The 17690-nt window shown below is 24.2% G+C and overlaps 1 protein-coding gene across 3 annotated transcripts in view; it reads right to left on the reverse strand.

The window, feature by feature from the left end:
• Positions 1–4789: 4789 nt before the first annotated feature.
• Positions 4790–17690, reverse strand: part of LOC129605744 (E3 ubiquitin-protein ligase RNF19A-like) — a 91659-nt gene continuing 78758 nt past the window's right edge. For all 3 annotated transcript variants that reach the window (XM_055515659.1, XM_055515662.1, XM_055515661.1), the window contains 5 exons: positions 16219–17328; positions 11249–11411; positions 10696–10916; positions 6157–6366; positions 4790–5485 (listed from right to left, as the gene is read on the reverse strand). In XM_055515659.1, coding sequence (XP_055371634.1) covers positions 5228–5485; positions 6157–6366; positions 10696–10916; positions 11249–11411; positions 16219–17217 — 1851 coding nt within the window. In that variant the 5' untranslated portion in view covers positions 17218–17328 and the 3' untranslated portion in view covers positions 4790–5227. The remainder of the gene's footprint in view (positions 5486–6156; positions 6367–10695; positions 10917–11248; positions 11412–16218; positions 17329–17690) is intronic.

A 17690-nucleotide genomic window follows, 5' to 3' on the forward strand; every position in this document is an offset into this window, starting at 1 on the left:
CTTTCCAAACTAAATTTTTTGAAATTATAGTTGCATACTTATAGGTGGTATATTGCTCCATCACTGTTTTAATCATTTTAAATACAAAAATAGTAATTGCGAAGAAACTTTTATTTTAAAAATTTTTAAATTCTTTTTCTTAAGCAGCATGTGCATTTCTTCAATATTCCATTAATATTTTTTTTTACTAAGACTCTATATTATTAGGCCACAATAATTTATTTCCTTTATGTTTTTCTAATAATTTTTCTTCTTCAGGATTTTTAACCAAAAATAATTTTATCGTTAGAAATAAAAGAGTTTGCACAGCCATAAAACAGAATACTTTTATATATAATCTAATTAATGCCATTTTAAATGCCATAATTTATAATATTAATTATTTTCAAATAAATACAAAATAAATTTTAATGAAAATATTCAACAGTTTTTAGTAAAGTGGCTATTGCTTTATACAAACATCATTACGTAACAAATTCGAAATATTCCTATGAATTATTTTTCACTTTAACACAACAAGAATTATTGAAAACATTTATGTATTTTAATAAAATAATTTTTAAATTAAAATTGACTTAACATTTTAATTGACATTATTTTATTTTAAATAATTTAATAAAATAAATAAATTATTATTTAATTTATAAAACAAAAAGACTTGTGTTCACTTTACCCACAAATATGATAATCGATATTGTTGATATTATTTGACATTTCCACTTTGAAGTGTGACATTTGTAAAATCTGTAAGAATTTTTTTTTTTTGTAGAGCATGCGTTTTAATTTTCTGTTGTTTTACAGAAATTTATAATGGAATTCGGTTTATGTCGCATGATAGAAAATTATATCATGTCATTACGTGAAATAAAATCAATTTGTTTCAAGCATAATTAAGTAAGTACGTATATAAAATTATTATATATATACATGAATATTATATATATATGTATAGATATCTATATATATGTAACGCTACATCATTTTCAGATCTGCATTCTATACGTAATTAAAACAACATTGTTTAATTAAAGGATATTTTGTGCAGTGCAGAGGATAAAATTCTTCAAATTATCACATTATTTTTTTATTTTAATTTTTTGCTTTTTAACTTCAAGGACATTATAATATTTAGTATCCTTATATAGTTTTTATGTAAATATAACTTATAAATTATAAAATACGTTCAGTAAATTCATTAATTATTAAATAAATTTTATTATATTGTTACCATACCTTGTCTTTCATTACTTTATTTATTATATTTGATTTTAGTTCAAGTGTCCTCAAATCACTGTCGTTCATTTAAATTTTAATTCTAGTTAGGATGTTTGAGAAAGCAAGTACAGTGTTGTTTCTAAAGTTTAAGTCAAGAACTAGTTGGATAGAAAATACATTAAAAAATTAAGAAATTCTTATATTACGATCAAGCATTTTTAAAATAAAAACAGTTCTCGTGGTTTTTACTCTCTTACTATGTATAACAAAATTTATATATAATTGAAAGGCAAGTTTTCTAACATTGAAACAATAATGAACAAAACGTAATATATATTACTGGTTTTGAATGAGTTATACCAAAATAATTAGCTTGTATAATGGGTTTATTCAATTAATATATTCTCCAATTAAAATTGTCATTTTCTAACAATTTTATTGAAAGCACAAAAATTTATCCACTGCCTTTCCTTGTTATCCATTCTATATTTAAATATAGGGTAACAAACAATATGTAAATAGTATATAAAATAAGAAATTTGACCATCATATCAACGCTTTTTGGATTTATATAGATTCTCATCCTAACAGTATGCAAAAATTATGAAGCAAAGAGTAAATTTGCTAATAATAAATGTTGCAGCGCATTTATATATTATTTTAGTCTAAATGGGAAAGTATTTCGTTAGAAAAACCTTCACGATTAATAACCATTTATTTAGTATGGTGTAGAGATACTCTAATTCTCACCCAGTTAAAAGCTTTATCAATTTTAAAAACAAAAATCAATATTATATTATTTAAACATACATTCAAACATCAAAAATCATTCAACTAACTTTAAATGCTTTTTAAATACTTTATTTTAACATAAGAACCTTATACAAATATAGATGTGCACACACATCATAATATACATTGTACTGATTACATGACCGTACCATGAACATGAAACACAAAGTTTATTTATGTACGGTTTAATATTTTTGCTTCTCTTTACACATGTTTGAACATTCAAGAAATTTTAACAACTTTCTAAAAATAAAAACAGAAAATTTTTATTTTTTTTGTTTTATTTTTATATTTCCATAACATTTTATTGGAAAAAAAGCTAATAAGGATGAAATTGGTATAATCCCCAATGATAAACCTTTAAAAGTCCTGGCCCAAATAAAGGTGAAAAATTTGATGAAAAAAAATTTTTTTTTTATGCAAAACCATTGTAACAAATTAAAAGCATTTTATGTAGTTCTATGTGTTATGAAACGACGGTATGGTAAATTCGTTAAAGTGTATTTTGTTTTCTAGGATATAGAATCTATTCCCAAATATATTATCTATTATTAAAGTTCATATTATTTTTGATAAGTTTACAGGAGGTAAAACAACTTACTGAACTCATTTCATTCAAAATTCACAAAATTTCTAAATTTAAAATGGCGTACTAACAAAAATTTTGATTTCAGCGTTCAATGCCATATTGTTTGTGTTCCTTTTAAGGATTATGTATATAACCCTAAAGAGCACTTCCGAAATTGATAGAGCACAGAGCACTGTTTTGAGAAAAATTCCTTTTATGTAGAAATCCGAATAAAAATTAAAATTTGAAATCAGGATTTGAATTTAGAATTTAAATATCGAAAAAAAAACCAGAGCAAGTATGTACGAGTATCACTACTACTCTCAAGTAACATACTTCGTATTACGAAGATGGTGTACTCAAAAGTGTTATGGGCTTATATGAAGTGCTTATTTAATTCGTTCGAATATAAATAACTTATTTTCTTCAATAATGCAACAGAAACATTTTAACCTTAAATATACAGAGTTTCAGAGATCATATACAAATTTTATATTATGTAGGTATTTTTGGGCAAAAAACTTTTAGAAATTTCTAAATTCTTAAAATTTTCTTCTCCTTTTAGAGAATATTGATGATTAAGATGTGTAAAAGTTTTAAAAATATTCTTATTTTTTCCGTACGGATGTTCATGTTTTTTTTTTTCAAAAACAAAAAAAAAATACCTTGAGTACCTTTATATGTCCTTGTTTAAATATAAATTTTTGCAAACTTTTCTAAATTTTATATTATTTCGCAGGTTAATCCTAAATAATTATCAACAAATCAAAATTCTCTTCTTACCTATGTACAAAAAAACTTGTAACTTATAAAATGAAGGTTAAGGATTGCCCATCTTCTTATTTAATAGATTTTATGTAATCATTTGTATGACACAGTTAATCTTACATTATAACATTATATTCGTATAAGATGAAAATTTATCATATCCTTTGCGGTAGAATAAGAAATAAACCTAAATAAATTAGGAGCTTATATTAAAATTACCAACCAAATAATTTTATTTATAAGATACTTATAAAAATGAGGATAGGTTCTTAATTTAGTGAATAATATATAAAACTTGTTACACTAAATTAAACTAAGAAAAAGTAATTAATTGTAAGTAAATATGCGTATGCTTTTATATGTGAATTTTAACACAATTTAAGTTTCAATAAGCATTTATTGGATTGTATTAAATAAATTAGTATATTATATTTACAATACGCCCAAATTGTAAAGTCCAAATGTCCAAGATGATGCAAGTTTAAGGAAACAAAATAAACCATTTGATCAAAACATCTGAAAATGTTTATAGATTGATAAAATCTGATGAAATCAAAAGTGTTGTAGATTATATTAAAAACCTATAGCTAATCTAATGTCATATACACACAAATCTAAAAAAATAATTACAATAATCTGAGAATACTCAAAAATTTAACGAAAAAGAAAATATTTCAACCGGATTATTCCAAAATAATTATAAAAACATTAAGCACGGTTCGGAAAATTCAGATATTCCATTTGATAGATATGCAAATGTGTGTATATGTATGTACGGTATTGGTTGAACTATTTGTTAAAAAATTTTTGATATTTTGTCTTAATTGCCACATTAAACAATTTCCCGTCAGCGTAAATTTTTGTATTCATAAATAAACTTGCACAATTTTCATACAACGTGGAAGCTACTGCAATTTATTTTCAACTCTTTTCCAACAAAACTGGTACAAAAAATATACTAAACGGTTTCATTTTTTAAAGCAAAATTTTTGTTATAAAAATATGAGATTTCTTTTTGCAAAAACTCCGTAAATTTGCTTTAAAATACCCAGCACTATATAAGTCACTAAAATATTCAACTTTCACATAGAACTATAGAAAAATAGTATGTTACAGCAAAATGTAAGGTCATACACAATCTCAATATTGTTAATGTTCAGTTTAATTAAAATTTCAATAAAAAGACACTTGTTCTAATAATTAAGAATAAATTTATTTATTAATTTTATTAATTACTAACTTGTTTTCTTTTATTATTATTATTATTTATTAACTTTTCTATACATATGTATTAATGTATCACAGAAAATTTATTGCATGTAATAATTATGGGGTATAAATAATGTATAATTTATATTATAGTTTATGATAGAAATTTAATAATAATTATTTTTATAAATTTATAAACTCTATAAATATGTTCTTTTGTTTTTTTGATTATAAATTTACTTAAGCTTTATAACATTGGTTTTTCTTTTCATAATAATTATAATAATTAAGAGTATAGATATGGTAAATTCTAGCTAAAGTGTTGCATTTATTTATTGATTTTATTTGATATTAATTGTTTTCTAATGTTTCATATACCATGAAATAATGATAAATTTGATTTGGAAAATCTATACTTTGTTAAAAATAAACAGAATTATAATTTATATATAGAATTATTTATATAATATTATTGTTAATAAAATGATTCTAAATTAAAAAAAAAATTTTATATATATATTTTTTTTCTGATACATATTAAATATTTTTTTGTTTTATTTTGTTTTTTATTGAAATTGTGCAATTGAAATATATTAATTTTTATTAAAAGAATATAATATTATGTATATATAATAATTATATTTTGAAATTGTATGAAATAAGTAAAATGTATTTCTATCTTCCTAATGGCACTTCATCAAAATCATTATCAGCATCTTCGGTTTTAGATTCACCATTACAACAGGGTTGACATTTACAGCATAATATACAAGGGACAGCTAATAGTAAAAGCGGAGAAGCAATAACTAATAACATTCCGAAACCAGCAAAAATACCAATAACTTGTGCTCGATGCCATATAACAGATGCTCTTGAATGTCCCAATTTATTTTTACATGGTCCGGTATCATAATGTCGTAATAGAAAATCATCCTATTAATTTAAATAAACAAATTAATTATAATATTAATGTAAAAGAAATAAGATTAATTTAATGCAAATTATGTAAGAAAGTCATATAGATTCATTTAGAGCCGGTATTAATGAAAAGAAGATTTTGATTGATTAAAATCAATATTCAGAATTCTTCTATCATAAGCTTTTTTGAAATGATGAAAGTTGCAGTATTTTTTGGATCATAAGACACAACATCGGTCAAAAAAACGTACTTCACATTTAAAGCAAAAATGACTGCATATTAAAGTTAAAAATTACTACATTAAATTACTGCATTCGGACGAAAAGTACTGCATATTAAAGCAAAAATGTAACGAAATGTCGTATATACCTCGTACAACATTCGTGCCGCTAATGCTAAATTTCGTATAATTTTCGCCTTATTATAGGCGTATTATTATTATTATTTTTGTCCGAAAAGTATGGCATTTAAAAAAGCTTTTGGCGAACTAACACCATTTAGTTTTAGATCGCAATTGACTAGAAAAAATTAAAGAATTCATCTACATTAGAGTAGAACCGAATTATATTAGTTAATTACAAATTCAATCATTTAGTCATTCAACCTACTTAGTCACCTTAGCCTTACTGCCGGAGACATGACTCAATATTATTTAGATTATAATCTATTGTAAGAAATTACTTACATCTAAACTTGCTAAACAATACCAACAGAAAACATGTTTACATCGTTTACACATCATTTGAGCACATCCTGAATCTTTTTCAATTGGAACACCACACATCGGACAAAACTTTATTGAATCACTTTCATATGGAAAATCACTTATTTCCTCTAAAAGTCCTTCTTCAACTAAACGTTTTCTATATTCTTCGCATGATAAATTTTGGTGCCACTGAAAAACAAAAAATTTAATTTAAAAATAAAAATAATTTTTATTTTCTTTTTTTTTTTATTGTTATAGTAAGATATTAAATTTTATATTTTTATTTTATTCGAAAATATTCTGAAGCAATATTTCATACTTTAATATTGTCGCACTTTTCAAGAAATCATACGTTATACCATTATTGTAATATTCTCCTATAAATTTTATAAAACTCTATTAAATTTATTGTGGGACAAAGTCGCAAGGATAATTTCAAATGAAGTAAAAAAAATTATTTGCTGTTTTCAGTTTCAATTCCTTTAAATTTATGACAAAAAATATTTATTATTGAATTTATTGCGATTCGGAAGCACTTTTACTTATGCAGTTTTCCGGGGAGTTTTTATGAAGTTTACTTATGGAGTTATTATCATTACATGCCGATTTTCGAACCATTAAACTATGCCTAAAATTTAATAAATTTGTGTAGACGTAAGCGTTTTTTAAATGTTATTGGTATGAAATAATCAATTAATCTACCCTTGATAATTTTAATGTAATGAGACATAACTCTATTCCGATAAGAAAAAATGGTCTTCAATTGCTTAGTTACAAGCGTTAATTATTTTTGTTGAAATATTTCATATTTGTTACGACTTAGAAATTTGCATCATATTAATCACTTTAATTACATAAAAACAAATTTTATAAATAATAGAGAATATAAACTTGTTATAAAAATTCTCTGTCCATTCACTGTCTTTGTATCTATCAGAAACAAGCTTCTGATAGACACAAGTAAATTAACGTAATTTAATTAAAAATTTCCAGAACAAAATTCATATTTATTTTCGGCATATTTTTTTTTAAACAATTGGAGTCTCCAAAACTCTTAATGTCTTTTCTTTTTAAAATTTATCATGTCAAACCCGCGAAAAAGTTTTATTTGAAAATTGGCGCTACTCAAAATGTCCGTCAATATTAATAATTATTTTTAGTAATTGTTTCCTTTCCACAATTTTTGTATTTCTATATACATGCGACAGGTTTTTAACAAAATAATTCCTGACAAATTACAGGGAATTGCCAGTTTTCCCGCGGCTCATTTCTTTAAAGCTACAATACTTTTTTTAACGTTTATAAAAACTGAGAGGCTAAAACTACTATATTAAATACATAATTAAACCGGCCTAATTATTCTTAAAATACGCCAGTTCTTAATCGCGTTTTTAAATCTTCTCCTAGATATATGCAATTAAAGTACCCAAAATACATACCAACTCGTTTAAAATTTTCTATTAAAAAATTTCTAATAGTTTAATTCATTTAAGGGAAACTTCCCACTTTACTATGTATACTACCCAATAAATTAATACGAGATCAGTAAAATATTGATTTTTTCTAAAGTGCAAAATTTATTTTATAAATATAAACTGGGTCCTAATGAAAAATAGACAAAATGGTTATATTATGTGCATAAATTAACGAAGCACTTTTTAATACGCTATCCGTCTTTATTATGTAAATGCTATTTTTCCCTTTTTTTCTTCTTTTTGTTTTTGGTATTCAAGTATGGCGTGAAATCAACAATTTATAAATTGTTTCAGTAAATTGAAAGATTAATTGACGAATTTCCTTTATTTCATTCAGACACCTGTTCTAAATACATTTTGTACATATATATATATATATATATATATAATGGTCCTACTTTATATTTAAGCATTTATTTTGGAAAATATATTTTATTTTAATTTGTTCTGTTTTCTTCTTATATTTTTTTTGCTTTTACAAAAAAATTTCTATTTTTTTATAGGATAGCATAATATAACAATTTTTCAAGTTTTTACTACGGAAATTACAACATAGACGGCAAATACATCAAGCATTGGTATGTATAGAAAACTATTTCTCATGTATTCATCGTATAAAGAGAATAATGTGCGAATTTATGTTTAACCTGTTTATTATGTATAAGCATTTTGTATATAGAAAATATTATATAGAAAATTATTGAAATGTTCATAAAAAATAATGGATTTGTTGAACAATTTGTGACTAAATTTACTATACTAACATAATAATTTTCGACGTTTAAATACTAATGAATGCACATATACACATTGGTGTAAAAAAAACTTCTGTATCTAACAGCAATGTTACGATTTTTTTTTACATACAAAAGAATATTAAGCAGTCAACCATTTTGCATTTTGTATTTTATCAAAGAGACACACACACAATTTTTGTATGTTGTACAAATAATTCCTTTGAAGCATTCATTAAAAAATAATGACAAAATTATTTAACAAGAATTGCATGTAAAGTTCATTGTATTTGCAATTTTAATAAAATGCCATTTTGCCTATTATTTCCTTTTCGTTACTGAACCTATAATTGTTCATTTATCCTATTCTGATAAAATTTTGCAATAACTGCGACAAAATTCTGAAATTCTTTGAAAACATAAAGTTGGATGAACACCATCAAACAAAACTTGGATTTAAAGTTCTCGAAGGTTATCCAACAGTTATTTCAAAATTAAATCATTGCTGCTATGACAACCATGTAATAGAATAGGAAAGTTTACCGCACTTGTTTAGCGTTTTGTATAGAAATGGGTGAGTTTTTTCATAATTATAGTATACAACAGTTAAGATGATTTTTTTCGGATTAATTTCTAAGTAAATATGAAAATAAATGTAATTTTTGCAAATATGTAATTTATAATGACATTTGCATAAAAAATATGGCTGAAGCTATTCTATTGATTCTAATGATTTGCAATTGAGTGTGAGAATGGAATGTGCCAAAATTTAACCATGCATACACTAAAATAAAAAATTATTAAATTTTAAAGTACAACCGTAACGACTCTCAATTTCGTGTATAGCTGATTTTATCAGCGTAAATAATTGTAGGAGACCTCAAATACAAAAACGAACAAGTATTTGCATAAAACTTTGATTCTCAATTATAGAAATTTATACATTATAAAGAAAATGAGAAAAAATAGAGTTGACCGTGTCATCTCTGTGATACACACACGAATTTGTCATTCTATGTGTTTTCAATATTTTCTAGGATACAAAGTCAATGTATGGCTGGTACCAGAAAGAGCCAAGCAATTTCAACTACTTTTATCAAACACATTGGCCCTACTAATATATTGGTTTGAGTGAAATTTCAATACCATAGCTTTTATAGTTTCTAAGATATAATCAAATGAATTTTGGAGTTTTATGGCAGCTATCCGAACCAGTACCCCAGTCATATCCAATTTACATAAGGTTCTGGCATTTACTATAATAAATCATTTGTAAAAATTTGGTGAACTTACATCAATTAGTTTTTGAGTTACAGTTCGGACGGACAGACGGAGAAACAAAGCTAAATCGACTAAGAATTCGACGCTGATCAAAAACATACAGTCTATATCTCAGACCATTATTTCTTAGCGTTATAAACGGTATGGCAATTTTAGTATACCCTTTGAACATACGTTCGTCCTGGTATAATAAAAGACATAATTTTCAAGTGAAAGTAACAAAGGCAACAGGAAACCACGGATATTCCTCAAGTAGAATAATATTGAAATTTAAAACTAATGCTTAAGGTCAACAAATAATAAATTTTGCTTTTCTCGCGTATCATTTTGTATACAATTCAATTTGGAAAATTTGATATCATCAATCTCCCTAGAGAAATAACGCTCTATTTTCAATTTTATATATAGAGTTTCGCATAGAATTTCAATTGAAATTATTTTAAGGAAAAACAAAAAAAAATATTCTAACTTTTTACGGTTACAATATTTTTCTTATTTTAAATTCAAAACTAATATTCAAACAAATCATTGGTACTAATAACTTCATTGATAACGTGCGATAAAAAAGATACACAGAGAAAAAAAAAAGTAAAAACCTTGACAAACAGAGTATACCCTAAGTAACTTGATATTCGTCGTTCATCTCCATTTTCCAATAAAACTTTTAATATTTCCTTTTTTCCTTTTTTTTTTTTAAATTAAACTTTTTCAATTTTCTTCATCTTGACACAAGTTTTAATAAAATGAAAATTTGTTTTTCGTTCTCTTGAAGGTGTTCTTTATTTTGTTTTTTTTTTTAACAGCAAAAAAATTCATTTCAGATCCAAGTAAAAAGCAATAAAGCCATAAAAACAAAGATGAAAATCATAACGGGAAAAAGAAAATTGTTTTTAACTGTATTTTTTTACACACATTTTTCTTCTATTTTCATTTTTAAAAAAATTTTCATAAAAAAAAATAATCTTTTATTTATAAAGAAATATACATAATGTATATGTGTGTATTGTGCTGATATTATTTAAACTTACCGGTTTTCTACATTCGGGACAAAATTCTTCTTGACATGTTGGACATTGAACTGCATATGGTATAATGGATTCATTTGATTTATTGCATTTCGTTGAGCTTGAAGATCCTGGAATCATTGTTTTACAATTTGTTGTTGTTGAAGTTGATTGTGGACTTATTAAACAGACTGTTTCACAACCAGCACGTGGACACCATGTCCTAAATTTATCCAGTTCAACTTCTATTAAATTAAAAATATCTCTATTAGTTTTAGAGTAAATAGATGCAATTACAAAATATGAGAACTATTCTGTTATAAATCAGATTTATGTGATTTTCCAGGTCATAATGTCATAATTTACGGTATTAAATCCTTAACTCTAATATTATGAATTATTTTAAAATTAATTAAATATAAAATAATTTATATAAGAAATTAAAATTTAAATTTCCAAATTCTTTCTTTAAAGATGCAAATTATTATTTAAGTTATTGTAAATGATCAGTTGATTAAATATAAATGCAATTTTTTTACGGTATTATGAGTTTTTCATATAATTTATTATTATTTACCTCTATTGAATCTGTATCTATGATGTTTTTCCATTATATCGGCAGGCACTAAAGCTGAAATTTCTGTTAAATTAAGTACACCTTCTAATGGACATTGTGCATCTGGGCATGATATTTCATAAGCACCTTCTTTTATTTCAAATTCTACATAATATTTCATGCACTGAAAACAAAAATTAAATTTATAAAAAATTAAATTGAAAATTATAGAAAAAAAGTATTTTATTAATTTTCTTATTAAGAATAATGTAAAACTCAAAGGACTTTGTCAAAAATAGTATGCAATTTGAGTAAATCAAAATAGTTCACCAAATTTATATAAAGAAAACTTATAGAAAACGACTAACTGGTACCTATTCTTGAAGTAATTTTGTATAATATTCGAATAGCAATAAAATTTTCATGAAATTTAGCCATTGTAAATTTTATGCTCCTGACAAGGTTTCCATATTTTATAATACTCACCGCACAACCGCCCTCACCGTTTCAACTCAACCGCCTTGATATTTAAATTACAAGAAAATTTTTTAATTCCAAATTTCAAACCTTATAACAGAAAATTTGTGTTAATAAACGAAAAATATCAGGACCTACCGAAATTATTCCAACTATAAATAATAAAAAAATATTCAAAAAAAAAATGTATTCGCACATAAAGAAAACATGCTAAAATAGAAATTTAATTTTATGATTAAAAACCAAAATTTCTATAAATTTTCCTATCAAAAACTTTTTAATACCAATCCTGATAAGACCAAGTTTACAAGTTCACTATAATAAATATGTAAATGGAAAAAGTCGTACAATATGACATAAATAAAAATTTTACAATTGGCATTTGTACAATTTCCTTTAAAACTATAGGTACGTATTTAAAAATTTTTTTTCATTTTAATTTCATGTCCTTTAATATAAAAAATACAAAAATTCTGCAATCATTTCTTAAATGGAAATTTAAAGTCTATATACGCTAATAATATTCAAGTTATTACTATAATAAAAGTATTAAAAGCGATTATGAATTTTTCTCAGGTCTTTTTCCGGAATAATTTAGAAAATTAATGTCTGACATAAAATACAATGAGCAAGAAAAGCAAAAAAGAAACAGAAAAAACGCTTTTATAAACGAGTTTAATTGTGACTTCATAAAAATATGAGGTGAAAAATTTCGAATAAAAACATTTTTGTTTTTCTCTCATATTCAACGTATACAATGAATTTCTTGTCTTGTTCCTTTTAACTACACCATTTTATTATTCATTTGGTATCCTTTATTTTTTTTGTTTTGTGCTTTTATGCAAAACTTAATAATTAATAGAAAAACAAAAAAAAACATAATAAAAATGAAATGAAAGATTTATGGATTAATACAAGCCCTATTTTCATAAAAGCCATAAAATATTTTCATTTCTATTTATACTCGTACATATACAAAAGAAAGCAAAGATTTTTGTTTGGTTTCTTATTATTTTTAATATTTTGTGGCGAGTACCTTTTACTATTCTTTGTCAGGATATAATAAAACCGTTTCTGAATATTTAATGCGTCTTTATGGAACAACAATAACAAAAAAAGCACAAGAAAATAATAACATATACTATAGTATTCAGACGCGATATAGACACGTGCCAATATTTAATATTTTATTTTATAGAGAAAGAGTGATACGGGGAACAAAAAAAAAAAAATATGAAAATATTTTTACACAACCTGCAAATCGAAATTAAATCGTTTTATGAAATAAAAGCAATAATAATGTAAAAAGGATTCAACCAGATTGAATACAAAATAGAAAATTTATAGTTTCTATATTTTCTCTCTAGCTATACATATAATATATATATTATGCAAACATATTTATTCATTAAATCATAAATGAAACCTGTACAGGATATAAAAAGTTTAAGTTAAAATTAAATTTGAAAAAGAAAAAAATATATTTGAGAAATAATAATTTATTTATATACAAACACATATTTGAAAATATGTGCATCTAGATTACAAAGGCAGATTTGTTCAATAAAGCCAAAACCTAATGGGATTCCAAAATTCTAACAATAATAAATCAGAAAGAAAATGTGTAATGAAAGGCAATTGTATAATAAATTATATGAAAATTATAAATTAAATTTTTTAAATTAAATTTGAAGTATTTCCGTAAATTAGTTCCTAAGATTTGATCAAATATATAGGATCGACTCGTGGTGAGTAAGTTCTGTTTCCGAGCCCTGATATTTACAAAAAATTTAACCGATTCATTTTTTTAAATAACCAAATTTTAATTATGAAAATTCAAGTAAATTGATTGATGAACAATGTATTATACATGAACAAAAATGTAAATTCAGCCCGCAGTGTCCAGCTTCTACCACACCCCTCAAATTTCCTCAAAAATTTTTGTGAAAATAGCTAAACAAATCACCTATAAATATGCAAAATTTAACAAATTTCTAATATGAAATTATTTTTATCATACGTTTATGTATTTTTATCTTTCTTCCATACAGCAACCAATTCCATAATGAGTAAACTGCACAAAATTTCACTTCGACTCACAAACATATCACCCTGATTTTATTTTAGTATAATTATACCTACAAATATCATTATAAATAGACCTTCCCAATTATCATTCTTATTTCTATAAAATCGCATTCGTATACAATTTCACTTAAATATTCTAAGTATTCTTCTTGACTCAAAGTTTTTTTTCCTTAAAATTCTTTATTCTACATGAGCAATACATTTGAATTCATATTTTCGGTTTACTTTATTGTCAACATAAATTAATTTTTACAATAACAATTAGTTAAACCGCTTATAAACTTTAAATTTCATATTGTCAATAGAAATTTCTCTTTACATTCTTAAAGGTAAGAGTTGATATCTCTTATTGTCAAACCTGAAATTTAAAGGGAACAACTATATAGTGCGAATTCAATTAAAAATATATTTAATAGCTCTTCACTTATTCTATAATTACAAAAGTATATAGTTAATCCGTTCGACAAATATAGAAGCATTATTTTGTGTATAGAGCAGAGAAATTTATTTAAATTTCTACATTTATAAATAATACAAAGTAATTTGTAAGAAATACTTAAATATAAATAAAATATGTACAGATATATAAATATATAAAGTCTACATCCATCTAAGTTTTAAAATAATAAAATTTAATTACATTGCACAGTATATGTGTATATGCGTACATACACACATATTATAAGTATTTAGTATTTTAACTAAATAATCCTTTGTTTGCTCATTTAAAATGAAATTTCAGACAATTAAAACAAATATAAGAAAAAACAGAAAAAAAATTTAATGAAAATGAAAAAGATTTTCCTTCAAATATTTTATAAAAGAACATTCACCAGGATCATAAATACCTATACAAACTTATAGAAAGAGCTCATCTATATACGCATATGTACAGTTCTATATAAAAATTCTATATAAAGAGCCTTTTGTAATTTTATTATTTCGCCTTTTCCGTCTGTTTCCTGTCAACCCTTCCATTGTTTTAAAATGTTTTATGTTACAAAAACTTCTCTTAAATAGTACATGTAACTTATCTTCTTCAATATTATTGAAGAATGAGTTAAATTAGAATTTATATGTATGTGCAAGGGTGCATGTTATTTAGAAAAAAAAAAGGATTTTAGAAATTTTTAGAGAATCCAATTTAATTATTTTCGGTTTGTTATTCTGCTTCTAACTCTAGAAATATAAAATTGAATTGAAAAGTATATTGCAGTCAATCCGGAAATTTGTTACGTTTATAATAGACCTTTTAAATTTTAATAGTAATAAAATTTTTTCTTTCATATTTTGTTAATTTGTAGAGTTTACGTTTTTTAACCTGAAGGATCTACAATGTACTAATAGTTAAGAATAGAATTTGAAAAATTCAAAATGTAAATCTAATGTTTGTACGAGTATATTGTGAATAAGAAAGCAGAACTGAATATGGCGTAAATTTGTTGAATTTAAAGTTGAAATTGGAATCGTAAGTTAATATGGAATGGAATATTAAATTTTGATTTTACGATCATATGTGACTAATGTCTTACGTAAACGTAAATCATTTAATATTTGGTCTTTCAAATCAACTTAAGAATTTACAATAAGTCGGTAAATAAAAGATTGTTTCGCTTCATTGTTGTTAACTAGCATCAAATATCATTCAGACTTCAAAACCAAGTAAACAGGAGAAACACACAAAATTGCATAATGTATTTAATTTTTTGTCGGTAACGATTGTGCCCATTTTAAACTAATTCCTTATCCAAATATATTTTTGAAATACAAATACTAACAAATTTAATATAAGTATAATTAATTTAACTTGCACATTAACAATACCTTATCAAAATTGCCTTTTTCCTTTTAACATAATGTTATAAATGAGGAACTTGTAAAGATAATAAAGTAAATAAATTTTCTTTATAATCACACGTAAAGAAATCGCGTGCTTAAAAATGTATATAGAGAAATATGGGGTTAAAAAGTATTTTCCAAAACAAATAAATATATTTATAGTATATACGTTTGTACGTATGAGCATGTATAATCAATTATTACTTTATTTACTTAAATTTACAAAGTTTCTCTTTGAAAAGTTTATACAAGGTATTAAAGTATTTTCAAAATTCCTTTGTGTATTTTAATATTATGTATGTTTAAATATTTTCCATAAAAAAAAAACAATTTCTAATTGAGTGTTACCATTATGTAAAAATATATTATGACTTCAAGTGAAATAATTAGAAATACAAGTTGAACAATTGTTAAATTTTTTTGGATAGGCCTCTTATACTGGAGCCAGATTAATAAATTATTATAAAAATAGATTATTAATTAAATTCTTGTGTATTCAATTTTCAAAAAAATCACTAGATTATATAAGAAATTTTGACTGTTAAGTTTCAGTCTGAACGCGAGTGGTAAACAAAAAAAATACTCACCTCTGTACAAAAATTGCAACCACAATAATTAATTTTTGTTGCATCTGTTTTTGAATCAGTTTCAGTTAAACACAATTTACAAATAAAAAGTTGATCTGGATTTATTTCAGTTTTACCATCGACATAATCTTTTTCACTAGAATTCCGATTACTTTTTATACTTGTTCTACGTAATTGATGAATTTCTTCTGAATCCGTACGAGGAATGTAATTAATTTTATTTATTGATTCGAAATTAGAAAATCTTCTTTCACTACTATCATTTTCTTGTGTTTCATTTTTAACTGAAGATTGTGATTGAGATTCTGATAAAATACTAGAACACCTTGAACAATTTGTATTACTTGTAATGGATTTACAACTTCTAAGCCTATTTAATGGTTGAATTGGTTCAATATTATGAAAATGTTTTAATTCAGGCACATTTAAACTAATTGATCTTTTATAAAATGTTCCGGGACTTTTATAATTTTCAATTTCAACATCTTCTGGTATATAAGAATAAGTGGAAAATTGCCTAGTAAGAGCTAAAACAGTCTCACATTTTCTCATACTTGTATATTTAACAACAGAATTTGATTTTCCATTAATAGAATTTTGTCGATTATTTTCTCTTTTTAAAAGTGGCACAACATTCCAGAGTTTTTGCTGAACGGTCACTAAAGATAATGTACTCTCGGTTAATTTTTGATTATCACATAATTGTATATTTGAACCATTATTCTCATAAATATTTTGCCGTTCAATTGTCTTATTAATTCCATCATTTTCAATTTTTGCTTGTGGTTCAAGTGCTATAGTTGTAGTGGCAGTAGCATCTGTGATATCAACAGTTGGTGAATCAATTGTCTGTTGTTTCCCACGACCAATAAAACTTTTAATTAAATTTTGAAAACGCTTACGTTTTGGAACCGGTCTTGTTTTTTTCAATGAATTCTTATTAATTGGTGATTCTTGTAGTAATTGATCTTCCAATCTGAAACTTGATCTTTTGTCCATAATGAAATTTAAACGATTATTTTTCTATAAATTATTTTTCGATATAAAAATTTATAGTAAAACTTTTAGTTAATTCTACACTATAGGCAGGTAGGTGGCATCTTAATTAATCTGAAAATATAAAATAATAATTGATAAAGATTAATAAGGTAATAAAATCGATGAATTTAACTAATTGATGTATATGGAAGTAATTATAATTTAATTAATTGATGTATATGGAAGTGACGTTATTTTTTTTATTAATTTGTGATAATGATTGTATTAATTCATTTATACTAATGTATTATTCATTTTTAAGATTTCCGAGGACTTTAAGGCCTTTTTCATTGTCATGAGTGACCCTTTTGAAATTTCTTCTTGAACTTACTATAACATCTATCAAATATCAAATAGACAAAATCTGTACTATTGCTTTGTGTTCTGAGGTTTTACAGAACTGATATCCAAATATCTGACGGAACAAAAGTGGC

Source organism: Condylostylus longicornis, unplaced genomic scaffold (assembly GCF_029603195.1).
Source record: "Condylostylus longicornis isolate FDR11 unplaced genomic scaffold, ASM2960319v2 ptg000014l, whole genome shotgun sequence".
Taxonomy (NCBI): Eukaryota; Metazoa; Arthropoda; class Insecta; order Diptera; family Dolichopodidae; genus Condylostylus; species Condylostylus longicornis.